Consider the following 22187-nt stretch of genomic DNA (forward strand, 5'->3'; position numbering starts at 1 on the left):
TATCTGAAAAATCAAAACCACACTACTGATACAATCGAAAATACACTCAAAATCCTACACAGCATACCAAACGGTTTTGCTGTGAACATTCTTGAAGAATTGAAAACCTGTATAAACACGATAAAATGCCCACAAGCGAACAGCGTCGCGATTGGTAAAATAAACACTTAAAATCTTTCCGAGCGAGGTCGGATTTCTCCTATTTTATTATGATGATTATTCCTCCCTGTAGAGGTGGGCGCCAAAAAATACTTTCACGCTCTGAGAAAAAGTTGGTGATTGAAATTTCATGATAAGTTCTGCCTCAACAAAAACGCCTTTGTTTTAACGATTGTCACCCCAAATCACTCATCATATTCGTAGGACTCTCTCCCCTCTTTCGTGATATTACAGAATAAGCTGCCCATCTTAAACTTTTTCGATGTCCTCTGTCGATCCTTTCTGATGTGGATCCCAAACCACACAGCAATAATCCAGAAGAGGGCGTACAAGCGTTGTGCAGGCAGTACCTTCACTAGACCTGTCGCGTTTTTCTCAGTGTTCTGCCAATAAATCCTAGTCTTTGGCTTCCTTTACCCACAACATCATCTATGTTATCGTTCCGTGTTAAGCTGTGGTATTTAGATGAATTGAAAGCCTTTAGATTTGTGTGTTTTATCGTGTAACCGAAATTTAGCGGTTTCTTCATGTGGATGTTTCACATTTTTCAGTATTTAGTGTCAATTTCCACTCTTCGCACCATGAAAATATCTTGTCTAAATCGTTTTGCAATTTCTTTTGATCATCCTATGATTTTATAAAATGTTATGTGACAACATCATCTGCAAACGATCTAAGAGTACTATTCAGATTGTCTTCTAAGTCATCCATGTAGATCACGAACAGCAGGAGTCCTGTAACACTTCCCTGGAGAACCCCCAGATATTGCTTCTGTTTTACTCGTTCACTTTCCTTCAATTGCTACTAACCGTCGTCACAATAAATGTATTTAGTAGGTCTAATCCGATTCCTCATACACTGAAATGTCTGCTCAACAGCGTGGACGTTTTCCAGGCAAAAGCAGCTAAGATACAGGGTAAGAGCGATGTATGTGTAAAAATAAAGCACTGCATCAGGATAAAACAGTACAAATAAATGATTTTCCAATTTTTATCGTTACATTGTGTTTGTGCTTTGTTGCTTATCCATTTTCCTGAACTGGTGTATACAAGAGAGTTTCTTTTTTTTTATACTCTACGAGGTATGATAAGATATCGATATTGATCGCATATATATCTGTCTGTTGTGGCGTACTTATTACCATTTGATTTTCGACTAGGAATTGAAACATTACGCTATGAAGGGTTTAATGAAAATCAGTCCACAGCAGTTTAGAGAAGTGTGTTCTTGAGCTTTGCCAGAAAATGTTGCGTTTTAGGGCTCGCACAAGAATAAACGAGGACGGTAATGCAAAATTGTGTGCACGACAAACGGCCAGCCCTACGCTCTCGAAGTCTTAACCATTTGTCATAAACACCCATCTTGAACTTTCGATCTAATGTTGACAGATAATGCCGCGGAGGAGTTCCAGAGACAGGTGGACAGTGCGTGCGTCTTCCACAACGCCAGCTCCAGGTTTGCGGACGGCTACCGCTTTGGACTCGGTGAGTATTGAATAATAAGAATAAGACTAACATTTAGGCGTCCTTTGATCATTTTGTACAAATAGCTTCAAACAAGAGTTCAATACACAGAATTAGATAATGTAACAAGTACACAAATCTTTATCTCATTATATACAAAAGTAAGGAAAACATTCGTTTTTGACCCACACATCTCTTCTGGTGCTTGTCAACACACACACACACACACACACACACACACATACACACACACACCACACTACACTGACTATATCAGATTAGACTTAATCATATCATAGATGAAATTTCACTCATACAGTTATTGTTGCTCTTCACCAAGCTTACTTATACAGCTTTCTGGTTGCTGGGTTATCTAGAAAGATTAAAACCGAGAATCAGCAGCAGAAATATACTCTACACAAGATGCCCCAGGAGGAATTGTAATAATCAAGATTTTCAGAAACGACCTTTCAAAACAAAAAGGTCTAGTAAGCGTGGATTGTATAGTGCGTACATTAAGAGCTATGAGAACTTCTTCTGTAGAAGGGATGCGTTTCACAGTAGCGAAGATGAACAACATATCATAGTTCTTAACATAAGCATTTTAGAGCCCTTGTTTACTAGGCTTCTTCGCTTAGAATGGTCGTTCCTGTCACATCCCCGAGTATTGGCGATTCCTCCTGGGACACCCTGTATAAAGACGTAGAAAAACAGAATACACATACTCTGTGGCAAAGTGGATGACCTGTATCATTGTGAATACTTTATATATTCCTTCGCGTTACACAAACTATTTGGTATTACGAACTTTCTCAACTCTTTTCTTTAACGTACCTAACGTTTTGATGTTCTGTAAGTTTTCTGGAGACACTTTTCTTATATAGGGCTCTCATTGTGTTCTTCGCTATGAAAATCTTTCCTACTTTTTGGGTCATTATTGTTTATATGGCTGTTTAACGCTCAAAATTCCCTATACGATTTACGGTAACACACACATTTGCATACAGTAGCAAGCTAAATCATTATGACCACTGCCCACCGCGAGATCCACTGCTTCCTAGAGTTATTGCGGGCACGCAGCGCCGTCAGAAAATTATGTAAGCGGACCAGAGACGAATGGGGAATCATTCTAGCAACAACGAGGTCCGGCCGGGGTGGCCGAGCGGTTCTTGGCCCTACAGTCTGGAACCTCGCGACCGCTACGGTCGCAGGTTCCAATCCTGCATTGGGCGTGAATGTGTGTGATGTCCTTAGGTTAGTTAGATTTAAGCATTTCTGTGTCCTAGGGGACTGATGACCTCAGAAGTTAAGTCCCATAGTGCTCAGAGGCATTTGAACCATTTTGAACAACAGAGGCCGCAGATGGGGAAATCCACTAATGAAAGTAACTTTGACAAAGGGCAGATTGTAATGGCTCGGCGCCTGGGAACTAGCATTTCGGAAACGACAAAAATGGTCGAGTGATCGCGTGCTGGACATCTATGGAAAGTGGTTCTAGGACACAGAAACCATGAATAGGCGACAAAGTGTTAGACGTTAACGCCTCACCGCAGAACGTGGACGCTGAAGACTTGCCCACTCTCTAAATCAGGACAGGCAGCGATCTGTCGCACATCTGACAACAGAGTACAGTCCTGGTGCAGATATGTTTCGGAGTGCGTCGTTCAGCGCACAGGGGGGGATCCATAACACACGGTCCTAAGAGTATACATTTTGTCCGATAGAAATGCGTGGGACGGTGGAACAATAGAAACGTGTGACCTGGTTGGATGAATCACGTTTCTTGTTACACTAGGTCGCCGTGAACCAGGCGAAAGACTGTTCGAAGAAAGCAGGGAGGTCGGAGACGTTCACCTGAAGTACCATGGGACCTGTGGTAGTAATGGAAAGTACCATGGCAGCTGGGGACTACGTGAACCTTACTGCGGACCGCCTGCATCCCATCATGCTTGATGTCTTGTCTGACAACGATGATATATGTCAGGCATAGAGCGTGACCGCTTCACAAAGTCAGAATCGTGGCACAGTGGCTTAAGGGGCTTTATACTGAGCTCACGTTGATGTCTTGTCAAGTATACGCCAGATTTATCTTCAAATCCTTAATAAGAGAAATATGTTTTCAGCAGCTACTCTCAGTTTCCGAAAAATGGTTGTCTGTTTCATCATTTTTTCAGATCCATTTTGTTAGTGCTGGTTCAGTTATGTAAGAAACCGTGAATGGAGGTTTTTCTAGTTTTCTTCGTATATTATGTGGTAGCTGCACCCATTACGTCCATCCTATGAGTATTAGGATTCTGTAATTAGGCATGTATTTATTATAAACTTGATTAGCGCCCACTGCTTTGCTCGCGTAGACTGTATGTCCTGCAGAGATTTTTTCTGTTTTTATTTAATCGAATTTTTATGTTGTTCGCAAATTGCAACACCTTCTAAGCTTTTCACGCTAATTAAGGCCATATAAGCATGGTCTTTTCCGAATGTATTTGTGACCAAGAAGTGGTTCTCGTAGCTGGAGTCCAAATTTTTTGTTAATTATGCCTTTTGCGTTCATTTGCAGATATTTCCACAGTAAATTTCATCCCCTAATAAATGCTTCTTTGTATCTAACCGATAATTAAAATTCCTGTTTTCATAAATGTAGCTTTAAAATTTTATTGATGTAATGAAATATTTTCTTAAGAATTTTCATGCCCTGTTTCACTTCCTTGGAGGTTAAATTTCCAGAAACGGTGAAACACGTACCTTTTTTATTTCTAACCGAGAAGTCAAACACCAGTTGTCGTAGATGTAGTCTTAAAAATTTCTTAGTACTTCTTTAGTAACTACTTACTTTCAAAAAAACTTTCAACCACTATTTTAGCCCCTTAGTGGTTGAATTAGTTCTTATTTTCTGACTGAGAAACCAAATACCAGTTTTCGTAGGTCTAGCTTCAAAATTTCCTTAATAGCGACATACTTTCAAAAACCCTTTCATTCCCACCTCCCCCCCCCCCCCCCCCCCACATTAGGTGTGGACAAGCCCTTTTTAAACGATGCCTACAGTACAAGATCCACGCCGTCGCGAAATTTCAAGTTTCTGTCCGTAGCTGGGCTATGACGAGTCAGTGAATCAATCTGACCCTATTTCACCCTATTAGGCGTAGAATTTCCAAAAACAGTAGCACACCTATTTTTTCATCTGTAACGGAGAAGCCAAACACCAATTTTCAAAGATTTAGCTTGGAAAATTAAATATTCATAGATTTAACGTTAAAAATGCTTTCACAATAATAGAAAATTTCACCCCCTTAGGGTTTCTATTTCCAAAAACTGTAACACCTAATTTTTCTTTTTATTTATAACTCAGAAGTCAAATACCAATATCCATATATGTAACTTTAAAAATACTTTAGTAGTTCTTTAATAATCACACATTTTCAAAAAAAAAAAGCTTTCACTTACTTTTTCACACTGTATGGTTAAATTTCCAAAAATTCTGAAACATGTACCTCTTTACTTCTGACAGAAACCAAGTAACAATTTTCGTATTTCTAGCTTCAAAATTACCTTAACAGTGACATTTTTTTAAAAAAAAACTTACCTTCATCCCTTATTTCATCCCATTATGTTTGGAAGTTCAAAAAAATCCCTTCTTAAACGACGCGTGCAGTTTAAGATCCACACCTCCAAATTTCAAGTTTCTGTCCATAGCGGCTTGGGCTGGGCGATGATGAGTTAATCAGTCAGCCAGGACCCTCTCTTTTATATACAATGATTAAAGGGATGAAGGTCGCGCCCCGAAGACGGTTTGAGTATTCGTTAAAGGTCCATCCCAATCGTTTCAATTTGCAACTGGTGGTATTAAACTGTATCTCTAAAGCGGGTAGTGAGAGGTGATTAACCTATAGAGACTTGAAACTAAACTTTTAAAGAAATAATTCGAAAATTGGTAATATTTCACGTCTTAGTGTCACGAAAAGCCAATAATTTGTATCAAAAATTATCATTAATCCTTACATGACCTGCAGCTCATGTATCGTATGTGATACAGCAGGTCTCTATCAAGCATAAGTAACCTAACCAATTTTTCAAATGTGACACATCTGGCCTCTGTGAAGCTAAAGTAGTCAAAAGTTTAAAATGTTTATTTATTGCTGTTTATTGGAAATTTAAGTTAGGAAACATTAATGAACAGAAATCAGAGCTTGTATACACTATTTATTTATTCTTTCAAGGCTTTTTATGAAAATACAAAGTATGGAATGTGAAAATGCCAAAGATTCAATAATTTCAGAGACTAACTTTTGCAAAAGTGTGTTCATTACACCTTCTTATATAATAATATACGCGTTTACCTACCTATAAAGATCACTGCGCAAGAATGCCTGCTTCACGTAAGCTTTGTGGGAGTGAATTTTCAGTATCTTCGTGAATGGAAACACCCAAGCACTTTCTTAGAATGATCGAGATGAACCTTGAATTCCTTAATCAATAAGCGTAGAAGTACATTTGAACGCTGTTACCCACGAACAGGAGACGATCATCTCACCTACGAAACCTCATAGCATGGTCCTCGGTGAGTGGACCACAAGTGAGATAAAACGAAGGGAAAGCGGAACGAGGACAAGTTATCACAGTGATTCACCTTTATCTCGCACCGCTCCCAATAAAAGACGGTGTATCAACAAAGTTCTCTCCTAGATTATCGAGGCTGTATCCTATTTTTCTGCCAAGAGCACAAGTGTTAAAGCATAAAGTACAGCAGATATTGCAACTCTTTCTCTATCTATCTGCCTATCTATCTATCTATCTGTCTCGAACACCGTGGCTATAAACGTAACAGCCATAATACAAAGCAGTGTAAACATCCATTTCTCGACTGTTTGACGTAAGCAGTTTTTGTTGAGGGTATTGCATCCCACGTTGTGAGCTGAATGAAGATACATTTCTTTTTCCAATTTCTGCTATTCATGCTACATTCGCCGCCCTTTCCATTTTAAGCAAATGTCCTTTTGGTCTGTGCATTAAATCTGACTTCACACATTCGCTGTACTTTTGTCCGTTACCGGACTTCAGACGTATCTTTTGTGTACGCGTTAATGGCTTCCGCAACCTTCTAAAAAGATAGCATCTCAGAGCAACGTATAAAATTTTGCGACAAGGCTGGGAAGTAGTTGCAGTACAATTTTGTTAAGATTAGCGAGTCTAAGTGAGAGTAATGGCACAGTTGTTACGTTCGAGAACACGAGGAACTGGCAGCATTAGGTGGCGGAAACCACCGGGACAATGGAACCAGATCTGGCTGGCGGCCAAAACGACGAACGCTTGGTGCGGGGTGAGATAGGGGAGGGGGCAGGAAGTCGCCGTCCGCCGCGTCAAAATAACTTACCGGCGGCGCGCGGACGGTTTTGCATGGACGGCTCCCAACACGAATGTGGATGCAAGCCAAACCAGCGTCCTCGCAAATTTGCAGGCCACCTGGCAGTTTGATGTTTTTGGTCGTACACTAAGTTTCGTAGAGCCTCGCTGTTGTAGTGGCGTCGACCACGAGCTGATGGACTGGAATTAACTTCTCCGTACTTCTATGTATACTTTTTCCCGGGAGTAAGGGGTCTGGAAAGGTTCAAATTTAACTTACAGACTATGTCCGGTGCCCTTACGCAAATCAATGAGGTCATTACTGAAAGAAAGGCGACGTGTCAAAAGCATAATTATGGTTGACGACCGTGTTACTCAGAGAATAGATTCATGAGGTTGTACAAGAATTATGCAAGTGAATAGAAGCTTCTTTCCACTGAGTGTCATGCCGTTCAACACTTTCGCAGTTTGAGTGTACAGTGTTGGAATTACGCTCTGGTTCTGCGTAAAATTTCTCCTATAATTGACTGACGCCTGTCCTTCTGGCTAATTACGACAAAACACGCGGTTTACGAGCATGGTTTAATAAGTCAGGTAAGAAAGCAAGAAAAAAAATTTTTGTTTCTTAAACAACGCACCTTACCTCTCAGCATAGTCTCCATTGAGAGAAATACATTTGCTCCAGCGATCCTCCAGCAAAAAGTATGTTCTGTTAAACTCTGCAAAATACTCGCTGATTGGAATTATCACTTTCTCATTTGATGACAATTTCTTTTCCGTAAGCCTAAGTTTCAAAGTAGAGAGAAGAACAAGTCACTTTTGGCTAAATCTGGTGAATATGGCGGATGAACAACCGATTCGAAGCCCAGTTCATGCACTTTTGCCTTTGTTATGGCTGTTATGTGGTATGGTGCATTACCCTCGTGAAAGAACACACTTTGGCGTGTCAATTTCAGTCTTTTTTCAGCTAACGTAACTCTCAAATGATCCAACAACGAAACATAATAGGATCGTGTTATGGTTCTGCCTTTTTCCACGTGAATTATGAGTATTAGTCCTTGGCCATCCGAAAGAAACAGTTGTTGTCATCTTACCATATGACGAAATGGTCTTTGTCTTCTTCGGCGCGCTTCCACCAAACTTTGTTCATTATTTTAACTGCCGTTTTGACTATGGTGTGTAATGATAGATCCAGGTTTCATCAACAGTCACAAATTGGCTCCAAATTCTTGCGAACTGCGGTTAAATATCACCAGGTATTGGTTTGAAATGTTTTGCCGGATGCGCCTTTGGTCGACTGTGAGCAATTATGGCACCCACCTCGCACACAGCTTCCTCATAGCCTATTGTTCGTGCCGGATCTCATGCATTCGCTCTGTTGGAACGCCTACAGTCCCATAAAATCTCATTCATTTTTATTCGACGGTCTTGCATCACCATATTACGGATTTTGTCAATGGTTTCCATTGTAGTGGCCTCAACTGAACGGCCGAAGTTCACTTCGTCATTTGTGGTTGTCCGACCATGTTTAAACTTATTAAAGCAAATTGTGATGATGCAGAGTCCGCCTAAACTTCATCCAATTCTGTTTTGATCTGTGCAACAGTCTAACCCATCAAACGATAATGTTTAATAACAGCACAAAACTCGGTGTTCTCCATTTTAGATCTCACTAACACACTAATCAGTTCATATGCTGTCAACAACAAACTGTACGCTGTGCATTGTTGAAGTTCTTTGTACGATCGTTGGAATAATCAAGCTTACCAGACATGAAGTTGCAACAAAAATGTTCCATTCTTTCATGGAAATTTAGTAGACTGATCAAACGATCCTCGGAAACGTTTTCCTATACCACAGGATATTACTACATCGAACTGGAAACACTGGTGCACCTACTGCCCTCTAAAATCTGCTGTCATCTGTTCATAAATTCGTGTAACTAAATATTATCGTGATGACTGGGTGTTGTGTGATGTCCTTAGGTTAGTTAGGTTTAAGTAGTTCTAAGTTCTAGGGGACTGATGACCATAGCTGTTAAGTCCCATAGTGCTCAGAGCCATTTGAACCATTTGAAGTAAATAGCAAATAATTCCCCACAAGCTTTTTTCTCAGAATGCACCTATTCGAAGAGCCAGAGCTTGGCGACAGTATTATGCTACATAGTCCCCATCACATTCTGTGACCTTACGCCAGAGGTGTGTTAGAGCATGTACTCTCTGTTGGTGAAAAGCTATTTTCCTGTGCTCGTAGACATCTTTTCAGTGCATGAATTACGCTCTCCTCATCTTAAATGTGTGTCCCGTCTAGAGAATCCTCAAAGGGCCTAAACAGACGCAAGTCTGGGGGCGTCAGGTATGGGCTATAGGATGTAAGAGGCAGTGATGTCCGACCCAGTTTGCTGATGTGTTCTTGGGTTCCGAGACGTGTGGGCGTGCGTTGTCATTTTTTATTTCTTTTTTTATTCTTGTCAGACTGAAGAGCTCGGAGACAGTTCTTAAGTTTTTTCAGTCCTCACATATGCCTCTGAAGTCATGGTTGACCTTTTGGCAACGGATGCATGCCATCACCACTCCGAAAGACTGTCATGTCTTCGCCAGCAGAGGGAACTGCCTTGAATTTCTTATCTTTGGTGATAGCAGGTGGAGCCACTCCAGCGATTACCTTATTCGTTTATGGCTCAGTGTGAGGCAACCAGGTTTTGACCTCTCTGGTGACCTGCGAAACGAAGGTCTCTTCACTAGTCTCAGACTGCTCCATCAGTTCAGATGGATCCGCAGCTCGTGGTCGTGCGGTAGCGTTGTCGCTTCCCACGCCCGGGTTCCCGGGTTCGATTCCCGGCGGGGTCAGGGATTTTCTCTGCCTCGTGATGACTGGGTGTTGTGTGATGTCCTTAGGTTAGTTAGGTCTAAGTAGTTCTAAGTTCTAGGGGACTGATGACCATAGATGTTAAGTCCCATAGTGCTCAGAACCATTTTAGTTCAGATGGAATTTTGCTGTCTGTTGTGAGCATTCGTGTAACCAATCTTAAGCACAGCTTTAAACAAGTCTCCGTCACCCTACAGGCTTCTCCAAATGCTCACCGATATCTGTGGGGCCAATTCTCGAGTTGTGATGTACCGGTCTGTGAAGACAACAGCATCCGTACGGTACACTAAGTCGGGAGCAGTCGCTGTGAGTGGGTGCCCCAACGTGGTCGAACATGGAAAAAAGTTTCAGCACTTCCTGTAACTTTAACTCTCTTTATTGATCACCCAACAATACACCTGTCAACTGTAACACTACCACATATTGCAAATAAACGTTTATGGACGTTCAGAAAAATTTCTTTTTGTACCAACAAGAATTTCATTACAGTGGTTCGCTTGTAATCAGTAACTTGTGAATCCGCCATTTTGACCGTTCACTATGGCTATGTCATCTGTCGGAATCGGCCAAAACTCTGTACACGTACAGAAAAACCTAAAATTTGAAGCAGCTATGTACTGGGTAGTCAGGAACAGATCGGAAAGCTTGCAAGGGTGTTGCAGGGTAGGTTGTGCTGAGAAATAATTATTAACGAAAAAATTCGATACTTCGCTCCGTTTCCGAGTTGTTTCGTATTGAAGTTAGCAAATCAGGTCGTTGCACACGCAGATACCAACGGCCTGCCAGATACGGTGTCGTCAAACGTGTTCTTCGTTTGGCTTTTTAAAACCGAAAAAGAGAGCGGTACAAAAATTAGACTTGGGACGGTAGTAAAGGACGAACCCGAGCCAAAGGCTGAACTGTCTAGAACGCTGTCATCTACGCTACAACAACAACTAGCACCAACTGTATTGGTGAGCGGCTTGAATTTGTCCGCGCAACGGCCCGATTGGCTAACTTCACTGCTAATTGTCTCGGAAACGACTCAACGTATCGAATTCTTTTCTGAACAATTATTTTTCAGCGGAACCTATCCTGCAACAGCCTTATAATCTTTTCAGACTGTTTCTGAAAGTCCTGTATATTAACGGTTCTAAACAAATTATGGATGGTACGTGTGTGTGAAGGAGATAACGTGGAAAAACAGTCGTAAATTACCTGTAGACAGATTTAATTCCTTTCCCTGCTAATTCAAGATTCGCATAAATAAGTAACACGGCTTCACCGAGTGAGTAGATACTTATCTACAATTTCATGGAACTAAATTGAGCGTGCAGTCGGCGAAAACAGATTCCGCACCAGCAATTTCTAGGGATGGATGAACTGATAATGTGCAATGGTGTCAGCTATTGACGACAAGATGAAAGACAGAGATGTCCCACTTTGAAATTCGCGATAGCTTGGAGTTCAGAAGAACGGATCTAGGTGCTCTCTGTGTCCGCTTTTCATCATCTCTGTGCCAGATGCGGGTCACGTTCATACGCCCATCTTGTTATGCCCTTGGAAACCATTCTACCTTCCTACATCCTGCGAGACTACTGAAAAAGCACGTTTCCAACTTTGCATCGGCCAAAGACACGTTCGTGTAATCCGTTTCCTGGAAATACGAATAGGGGCACGGTAACTCACGACGGCATTTCACATTTGCGCGAGTGTTCTGTGTTGTGTTTTTCATTTTGTGAATGGCTAACATCTTTATCAGATACAATTTTCTTTGCTAGTCAAAAGGCACTCTTGCAGGGCTGCTTCCCCTTTCATTTCTTTAAATCGTTTCGCCCAAACGGAATAACGTAATAATTTCGGTTCTTCTACTTTCCTGGTTACTTCCTTTTTTTCGCATCCTTTCATCTTTTTTTCCTTCTATCATCCGTATTGTTTCCCTTGCTTATACTTTTGTTTACCTTTGGGTCCTAAAGTGTTGATCTAATGAAGTTTCTATTTGTTGTTTCCAATCATTTGACATTGTTTCATTTCATTTCTGTGACCCGAGTTATAAATGACTTCTTTTCAAAGAATGAAGTAGTATTCGTTTTGTTAGCTCGTCGTCTTTCCTACGGTAGAGATGTATAAAGCAGATTGATTCTCGTTATGCCGAAATTTCGTATATATTGGTAAAACTCTTTGATGCTGTTCATTTTCCGACAGTTATTTGTTTGTGCTGACACATTTTCCTCATAATTCGTATTTCAAGTCCATCCAGTTTGTAGGCCAGTCTTAATCAAGTGCACGCACATAAACATTGTGGCCTTACCCCTGTGGTGGAATGTTTTTGTTTTTCTTTTTTTATTTCTAGTGACGAATTTCTTGTAATTGTTTTAGTTAAAACGTGAGCTCTTTCCATTTTATTAATTCTTATATCAGTTGTGTATCTTTTAGTTTACTCAATTACACGGTTTCTCCAATACATTTAAATTTAGCGTTGTTTTCTATTTTATCTATTTGTGATTCTAAACTGAAGAGCCAAAGAAACTGGTACACCTGCCCCCGTGAAAACGCAGAAGTGCCACAACACGAAGTGGCGTGGACTCGAGTAATGTCTGAAGTAGTGTTGGAGGGAACTGACACCATGAATTCTGTAGGGCTGTCCATAAGCCAGTAAGAGTCTTCTGAACAGCACGTTGCAAGGCATCCTAGATATGCTCAATGATGATCATGCCTGGGAAGTTTGGTGGCCAGCGGAAGTGTTTAATCTAAGAAGAGCCACTGTGTAGCAATTCTGGACATGTGGGATGTCTCATTGTCCTGCTAGAATTGACCGTCAGAATGCAAAATGGACATGAATGGATGCAGGAGATTAGACAAGATGCTTACCTATGTGTCACCTGTCAGATTCATTTCTAGACGCATCAGGGGTCCCATATCACTCCAACTACACACGCCCCATACTATTACAGAGCTTCCACTAGATTGAACAGTGCCCTGCTGACATGCAGGGTCCATGGATTCCTGAGGGTACAAGTCCATCCACTCAATACAATTTGAAACGAGACTCGTCCGACCAGGCAACATGTTTCCAGTCATCAACAGTCCAAAGTCGATATTGATGGACCCAGGTGAGGCGTAAAGCTTTGTGTCGTGCAGTCATCAAGAGTACACGAGGGGCCTCTGGCTCCGAAAACCCATTTCGATTATGCTTCGTCGAATGGTTCGCACGTTGACACTTGTTGATGGCCCAGCATTGAAATCTGTAGCAATTTGCGGAAGGGTTGCACTTATGTCACGTTGAACGATTCTCTTGTCGTCATTGGTCCCGTTCTTGCAGGATCTTTTTCGGCCACAGTGATGTCGGACATTTGATGTTTCACCTGATTCCTGACATTCACGGTACACTCGTGAAATGGTCGTACGGGAAAATCCCCACTTCATCGCTACCTCGGAGATGCTGTGTCCCACCGCTCGTGCGCCAACTATAACACCACGCTCAAACTCACTTAAATCTTGATAACCTGCCACTGTAGCACCAGTAAACGATCTAACAACTGCGCCAGACACTTGTTGTCTTATAGAGGCATTGCCGACCACAGCGGCGTATTCTGCCTGTTTACATATCTCTGTATTTGAATACGCATGCCTATACCATGGACAGTGTCTTGAGAGGAGGATATAAGATGAACGTCAACAAAAGCAAATCGAGGATCATGGAATGTAGTTGAATTAAGTCGGGTGATGCTGAGGGAATTAGATTAGGAAATGAGACACTTAAAGTAGTAAAGGAGTTTTGCCATTTGGGGAGCAAAATAACTGATGATGGTCGAAGTAGAGTGGATGTAAAATGTAGACTGGGAATGGCAAGGAAAGCGTTTCTGAAGAAGAGAAATTTGTTAACATCGAGTATAGATTTAAGCGTCAGGAAGTCGTTTCTGAAAGTATTTGTATGGAGTGTGGCCATGTATGGAAGTGAAACGTGGACGATAAAATAGTTTGTACAAGAAGATAATAGAAGCTTTCGAAATGTGGTGCTACAGAAGAATGTTGAAGATTAGGTGGGTAGATCACGTAACTAATGAGGATGTATTGAATTGGATTGGGGAGAAGAGAAGTTTGTGGCACACCTTGACTAGAAGAAGGGATCGGTTGGTAGGACATGTTCTGAGGCATCAAGGGATCACAAATTTAGCATTGGAGGGCAGCGTGGAGGGTAAAAATCGTAGAGGGAGACCAAGAGATGAGTACACTAAGCATATTCAGAAGGATGTAGGTTGCAGTAGGTACTGGGAGATGAAGAAGCGTGCACAGGATAGAGTAGCATGGAGAGCTGCATCAAACTAGTCTCCGGACTGAAGACCACAACAACAACATGCCTATACCAGTTTCTTTGGCCCTTCAAGTATATATTTTGATGCTTTTTTTAAATTTTTACCTGTTCTGTTTGATATTTTCTCCAAACGATGTGTTCCAGATATTTCTTTCGCTTTAATATATTTAAAAGTAATACACTTTCCCTAGGATGTGTTCGCAGAGTACTGATAATAAATGTTGCAATGCCATAAACCAACAAACATTAACTAATAAGCGTAGCCCACATTTGACCTAGAATAATGATACAAACGATTAATATTACAAAAAAAACATACTGAGAAATTACTTTCTTCATAACTGTTTTCGTAAGGAAGACCATAGCTCAGTTCCTACTTTCCATTGTGATTCAAATGAGGAAAAAGGACAGTCAAAATTAAGAGAGTGCAGAATCGAAAAATAATTTAACGATGTAAGATACTGCGCGTATTGGAGTCCAATAGATTGAACAGGGAGCATGCGGAAGTACTGGTAACTCGTTTAGAGACAATTTATCGTAGGACAGAGGGACACTGGAAAGTTCCACGTCATTGGAAAAAGGTACCGGCCGTATGACAGTTTGTTAGAGGTTCAGTCCCAACTCAATGATATCAAGTTGTTGTGGAATTATAGATCATGTACTCTGATGGGAAAAGCTGAGTTGTTGGAAGCAGAGCTGATCTCTGAGAAGCAGCAGGGATTCAGCAAGTAGTGAATGTGTGAAACCCAGCTTGCTCCATACATTTCCACTTCATAAGACTGAAGATAAGTGATTGGATTAATGTCGTCTTCTTTTGTGGAAAGCCTTAGAAACATGTCCTGAATTAAATGAAAAGCATAATGAGCCATACCATGCATGGCGAGTAAGCTGAAAAAAGACGAAAGTGATGAGCGGTAGCAGAAATGAGAGTAGAAAACAAACATCAGATTTGGAGGCCAGGAATTAAGCAAAGTGACGGAATTCTGCTACCTTGGGAGAAAAATAACACCTGATCGTCTCAGTCAAAGACTCCTCAGTGTCTGTGACCGGTTAAGCGGTAGATTTCTGCACCTGCGCTGTAAGATGGAGAACTGTAGGACTCCGCCATTGGTAAGTCAGGATACCACTATACAAAGGAAGCAGCTGGTCGGGTAGCAGAGTACCAGAGCAAACACTTTTAAACTGTCAAAGTTTTAACAGTAAGTTATCGAAGTATACGTGGCAAAGTTCCTCAATTCTCTGCGCTCCATGAAAGTTGTCACACTCAAATTATTCTCGGAAACGAGGGCTGGCTGAAACGTGGAATAGAAAGCTCGAAAATATTTAACGAAGCATGGAACGTATACCGAAATGATAGATTAGACGCAATGGAAGGGGAAATGCTCATTGCAGTCGAATTAAATAGTGTGTCTGTAGAGGTCGACATTGAGTATAAGTGTGAAGTTGTCTCGACTCGTGTGAAAGAAGTAGGTGAATTCAAGTTAATCAAGAGAAGTTTCCTCCGTGACGGTAGCAAAATGATTCAAAGAATGATTCAGTAGCGCGGAAATACCCATATCATGCATATTAGCTGGAGGCGACTTAAACCTATCGAGAGTAGGCGTGGACGTCTGTGGATTCATTGCAAGTGGTACGGACAGACAGTCTTGTGAGGTGGTTCTGAACACGTTTCCCGAATGCTGCCTTGACAGCCTCGACAGCTCACATGCAATGGAAATATTTTAGGCTATTCAGCTACAAACAGGCAGTGTCAGTGTAGAGACTGGATTAGAGATCAAGATACCGTAGCGACGATCGTTACTCAACTTTATAAATCCATCAAGAAGGCTATAAAAGTATATGTACTAGAAAAAGTAGAGAAGCGGTTGTTGGTATCAGAGTTACATAATGTATTGACACCATTTCAGTCCAGTATGATGAATGTAGAGGAATTATGGACAAAGTTTTAATTGACTGAAAATTCTGATGAAGCAGAAACTGTTGCACTTCCGGTTCGAAAAAAAACGTGCAAATGTCGCCAGGACGAAGTTAGTATAAATACGTCCATCTGTAAAAAGATCGACGCCCGAAGCATACAACAGCTTCCTCCGTCATGCCTTAAAGAGAAATCTTGCCGAAAAATCAAGAAAATTCAGATCCTACGCAGTGGCGTCAACGGCCTTGCCGCAGAGGTAACACCGGTTCCCATTATATCACCGGTGTTAAACGCTGTTGGTCTTGGCTAGCACTTGGATGGGTGGCCGTCCGGGTCTGCCGAGGGCTGTTGCCATGCGGGGTGCCCTCAGTCCTTACTGAGAAGTAATGGCTCTGCTCACGAAAACTGACACCGTCCGGGAGAGCGATGTACTGGCCACACGCCGTTCCATATCCGTATCCAGGGACGCTAATGGTCTGAGGATGACACGGCGGTCGGTCGGTGAGATGGGCCTTACAAGGTCTGTGTGGTCGGAGAGAGAGTCTACGCAGAAGCAGTAAGTGGTTCGAAAGCTTCTGCCCAGTCACTCGTCCATCAGTCTCGTGTGAAAACAGAAGGAACCAAAAGCAAACGCCAGTCATTCACGTAGGACAATGGTACAACCGTCGTTTCACTATCTCACAGAGTCACACATAAGAGACATAATAACAGGCTTCCCTGACTTAGAGAAGCAGCTGAAAGAGTTAAAAGCAAATAAGTCCCAGTTCGATTTTACAGAGAATACTATACTGAACTGACCCATACTTACCTTTATTTATCACGAAACTCTCTCCAGCGCAAAATCTCAAGAGACGGAAAAATCGCAGGTGGCTCCTGTGCACAAGAAGTGTAAAAGAACAGACCCGCATAACTACAGACCAATACGCTTAACATCGGTTTGCTACAGAATTCTTGAACGTGGTCTCATTTCGATTATAATAAATTTCCTTTGGACAGAAAAGCTCCTGTCCAAAAATCACCACGAATTTTTTTTTAACAAAAAAACGTCACCCATAGCAAACTCAGCTTGCCCTTTTCTCACATGAAATGTCGTGAACCATGGCAGGCACCAGGCCGATTCCATATTCCGAAACTTTGGGAATGCGTTTGACACGGTGTCCCATTGCATTCAGTTAACGAAGGTTCGAGCACACGGAATAGGTTCCCAATTAAGTTAGAGACTACTCAGATAAGACTGCTTAAGTAACATAATCCAGTACGTTGTCCTCGACGGCGAATGTTCGTCAGAGTCAAGGGTAGGAGTGCTCCAGCGAAGTGTAATACCTGTAGACACGCTCTTGTTTTCTGACAGCAGCCTGTAGCTGTTTACTGGGGAGGATGTAGTGTGCGGGAGGGTGGCGTCATTAAATTAGGGGGCAAGATAACTTAGGCAATATTTTTAGTTGGTGTGACGTGATGTCAGATTGTTTTAAATGAAGAAAAATGTAAATTAATTGAGATGAATAGGAAAATAATCCTTCAATTATCGAATGTACTATTAACAGCGTGCTGCTTAATACAGTCACATCGACTAAATATCTAGGCCTAACGTTGCAAATCTAACGTTGCAAAGTGATATGAAATGCAACGAGCACGTATGGACGGTAGCACAGAAGTCGAATGGTTGACTTCGGTTTATTGAGGGAGTCTTAGGAAAGCGTAGCTCATCTGCAAAGGAAAAAGCTTAAAGAACACTAGTGCGACCTATTCTTGAGTACTGCTCAAGTGCTTGGGATTCCCAACAGGTCGAAGCAATTCCGAAGCGGGCTGCTAGATTTCTCACCGGTAGGTTAGATCAAAACGCAAGTATTACGGAGATCTTTCGTGAAACCAGATGAGAACCCCCGGTGGGAAAAAGGAAATTCTTCAAGCGAAACACCGTTGAGAAAATACAGACAGCCGACATTTGAAGCTGATTGCAGAACTATTCTACTGCAACCAATGTACATTTCGCATAAGGTCCATGAAGATATAATCTGAGTTCGTACGGAGGCGTATACATGGATGCTTTTCCCTCGCTCAGCTTGCAAGTGGAACACGAAAGGAAATGGTTGGCAGTGGTACGAGATACTGTCCGCTATGGACCACAAGGTGCCTTGTAGAGTATGTATGGAGATGCAGAGAGACAGAAGACGAGAACAGGAAAAGCTGGCACCTCTGGCCAAGTATCAATTATAGGCCTAACGTAGAACAATCAATTTCTGGGAATGTACGTTTGGAGCACAGCTTTGTACGGAAGTAAATCGTGGACTATGGGAAAATCCGAAAAAGAGAACTGAAGCGTTTGAGTTGTGGTGCTACAGAAGGATTTTGAAAATTAGGTGGACTGATATCAGATACGAGGAGGTACAATTCGCATTAGCAGAACTAGTAGACAATAATTTACCAAAGTTTGAATGACGAAATCGCATCAGAGGTGCCTGAAAAGTAGTTAAATGCGTGACGTAATCTTCCTGCCACGCCCGCTTTTTGAAGCAACACTTCAGTATCCACAGGCTCAGAGCAGTAACAACACTATTATACACAAGGAGATATTTCCAAATTGTATCCTAGATGTTGTCAAGCCCACTTACACGTTTCTGGTCGATACTAAACTTCTAAAAATGTGTGTTCGTGGTAAAATCCAGAATCCAAATTAGTCTCTAAATTCACTCATATGGAAACGATGACGTAAAATCACATTTTCATCTGTTGCAGTTGTCAGAATTGCACGTTACGATGCAGTTGTTGTATTTAATGATGGGAACACAGCGGGTAGGGGCTGGGGGTGGGGGGTTGAGTTGAGGATATTAGAGAGAATGACCTTTAAGATAGGAAATCTTACTGAAGACCCATTGTGAAAAATAGATTAACAGCGCTTCTCTGCTTTCTGGTAAAGGAAAGGTGGGAGAAAACAAGAAACCAGAAGAGAAACGTTGAAGAGAACCCTGAGTATAAATCTGAGGCCTCCTGAAGAGATGACATAAGAAAAAACGTTACTTTGCACTTTAAGTTGCATTTCTTGAATGTTACGTTTTTTAAGCTTTATGTACCTTATTTTCAGAATCTATGAAGGCTGGAATTTGAAATTTTGCAAACCTATTTCTACAAACCCAATAAATGCTGTCTCAAAAGCAAATTTTCAAGTTCTAAGTGTAAGCTGAGATATGGGGCAAAGTGCTTTGAATTTTGCATTCATTTTATATTACACATACAGTAATATAATTAAAAAATTATTAAGATTCTCCTGTTCGATATATTCAAAATAAACTCATGAGTGAAGCTTACTATATGAAAAGAGATAAAACAGAGAAAACTGTGTAGGAATATCTTGAATAGTTTGTGAGAAAAAGGTACATACATTACTATTTAAAGTAAAATTTTCCAATTGCAGAAAAAAAAAGTTCGTGGATTCAGGTCACCTTTTACGAGGGTAGTCCCAAAAGTAAGGTCTCCTATTTTTTATAAGTACATAGATTTATTTCTGCAGTGGTTTTCATCAGTTTACAGCTTGAACATTTAGCTATTTTTCGACATAATCACCATTCCTGTCGACGCATTTTTGTAGACGCTGTGGCAGTTTTTGTATGTCCATGTCATACCAGCTCGCCGCCATGCTGTTCAGAAAGTTATGAACCTCTTCTTACACCTCGTCGTCGGAGCTGAATCGCTGGGACCACAATTAACGCTGGCAGGTACTGTGAGACTCTGAAGAAGCTCAAACGGGCAATTCAGAACCGGAGAAGAGGAATGTTGAGCAAGGGCGTACACATTCTCCATGACAACACTCGTCCACACATCGCTCGGCAAACCGTTGCTCTCCTGCAACAGTTTCAGTGGAACGTAATCACCCACCGACCCTATAGTCCTGACTTGGCACCCAGTGACTATCACCTGTTCCCTAGGTTAAATGAAGATTTGGCCGGAAAGCGATTCAGCTCGGACGACGAGGTGAAAGAAAAGGTTCATGACTTTCTGAACAGCATGGCGGAGAGCTGGTTTGACATGGGCATACAAAAATGGCTCTGAGCAGTATGGGACTTAACATCTGAGGTCATCAGTCCCCTAGAACTCAGAACTACTTAAACCTAACTAACCTAAGGACATCACACACATCCATGCCCAGGCAGGATTCGAACCTGCGACCGTAGCGGTGGCGCGGTTCCAGACTGAAGCACCTAAGAACAGCTCGCCCACACTGGGCGGCACATGGGCATACAAAAACTGCCACAGCGTCTACAAAAATGAATCGACAGAAATGGTGATTATGTCGAAAAATAGCTAAATGTACACGATGTAAACTGATGTAAACCATTGTAGAAATAAGCACGCCTATGTACTTATAAAAAAGATACCTTAATTTTGGGATTATCCTCGTACATAGTGTATGTTTTTCATGAATGTGCCTCCTTTAACAAGGAGAAGACTGATGACCAAAAAAAAAAAAAAAAAGAATAAATCACATTACCATTTTTGCGCAATACATTACATTTATTTACGTTTTATTTGCGCTCTGCCCGTCCCTGAACCAATCGTCTTTGGACTACACGACCTTGTGCCGTTGCTGACGTGCTCCGTCACTGTTCCGCAGGGGCCGAGGTGGGCATCAGCACAGCGCGAATCCACGCGCGCGGCCCCGTCGGCGTGGAGGGCCTGCTCACCACCAAGTGGGTGCTGAGCGGCGAGGGCCACACCGTGCAGGACTTCGCCGAGGGAGGGCCCTGCACCTACCTGCACGAGCAGCTGCCGCTCCACTGAGGGCCCCTCGCCTCTCCGTCCTCTGCTCCTGCCTATTTATTCCGACCATTCAGACATCGGTGGCTGAGCTCCGGGCCAGCCGCAGCTGCCAGCAACTCAACTCCACAATGTTCATCACACATCACGTAATCATAATTCATGTATAATGTTCAGAATGCACTAAACACAGAGATAATAAACAACTCACAAATTATTATCGTTTGTTTTGTAATTCTGCCTAACACTGGGATCAGTGGCATGATACCAACGACTGGACGTATTATTTGAAAGGATCGATAGGAGCAATTACTACCGAAGTCAAAAACTCTTTAAAAAATAGCTTATTGCCCGATGCAGTCTAATGCGCGGGATTTTGGTGGAGTGGCGCTCTGCTGGGCGCAGTACAAACCTGGACTTACAATTAATATCTCTTTTATTAAACAATATACTACAACACAGAGCATTTCAGTTTCAAGAAGGAAAATTTCAGGAGTATAATGATACAAGATATCAAAATAATAACTAAAATACATCCATCAATTATACAGGGTGAAGAAAAACAATTTGAACAAAAGTGTAGGGCAGAAAGATAACACCATAGAAAGGAACTGGCGTACAAATGGAAACTGGAGGTCGCAGGTGCATAGTTTGGCGCTAGATGAACGCGATTTAATCTAACATGTGGACCTCTTCTCTCAGAACAAAATGTAATTCACAGACAATGTATACTCAGTCAAAATGATTGGACTAATCAATCGTCACAATAAGAACAACAAAAGTTTAAAATGGTTCAAATGGCTCTGAGCACTATGGGACTTAACTTCTGAGGTCATCAGTCCCCTAGAACTTAGAACTACTTAAACCTAACTAACTTAAGGACATCACACACATCCATGTCCGAGGCAGGATTCGAACCTGCGACCGCAGCGGTCGCACGGTTCCTGACTGTAGAGCCTAGAACCGCTCGGCCACTCCGGCCGGCAGAAGAAAAGTTTAAATCATACCTTACACTGACATATCGTACAGCACTTCATTACAAGACAAAACAATCACATGTCCATGTTTCATGCTTCCGTATGTCCTAAAAAGGTCAAACTAAATCAGAAATGAGTATGCTCTTGCACACAGACTTGCCACTACTTAACGTAAGTATGTCGTAGCTGGCATAGTGTAGCAAACGTTCATCTGCAACCCGCGGTTCCTACGCTCAAATTCCTCGTTTCATGTTGTCTTTCTGCTCTGCACTTTTGACCAAAATGTTTTTCCGCTAACTGAATATAAATCAAACTAACTTTCTTCGGCCCAGAATGATTATCAAAAGTGCTCCAAAATAAAATGACCATATGTTACTACCCACGATTAACTTTACAAGTGGGCACCAAACAAAGAACAAATC

The 22187-nt window shown here is 41.8% G+C and overlaps 1 protein-coding gene across 1 annotated transcript in view; it reads left to right on the forward strand.

Annotated features, from left to right (window-relative positions):
- Positions 1 to 21005, forward strand: part of LOC124548628 (delta-1-pyrroline-5-carboxylate synthase) — a 201280-nt gene extending 180275 nt beyond the window's left edge. Inside the window, exons 14-15 of the mRNA XM_047125184.1 lie at positions 1548 to 1643; positions 20646 to 21005. Coding sequence (XP_046981140.1) covers positions 1548 to 1643; positions 20646 to 20812 — 263 coding nt within the window. The 3' untranslated portion in view covers positions 20813 to 21005. The remainder of the gene's footprint in view (positions 1 to 1547; positions 1644 to 20645) is intronic.
- The last annotated feature ends 1182 nt before the right edge of the window (positions 21006 to 22187 follow it).

Source organism: Schistocerca americana, chromosome 1, assembly GCF_021461395.2.
Source record: "Schistocerca americana isolate TAMUIC-IGC-003095 chromosome 1, iqSchAmer2.1, whole genome shotgun sequence".
Taxonomy (NCBI): Eukaryota; Metazoa; Arthropoda; class Insecta; order Orthoptera; family Acrididae; genus Schistocerca; species Schistocerca americana.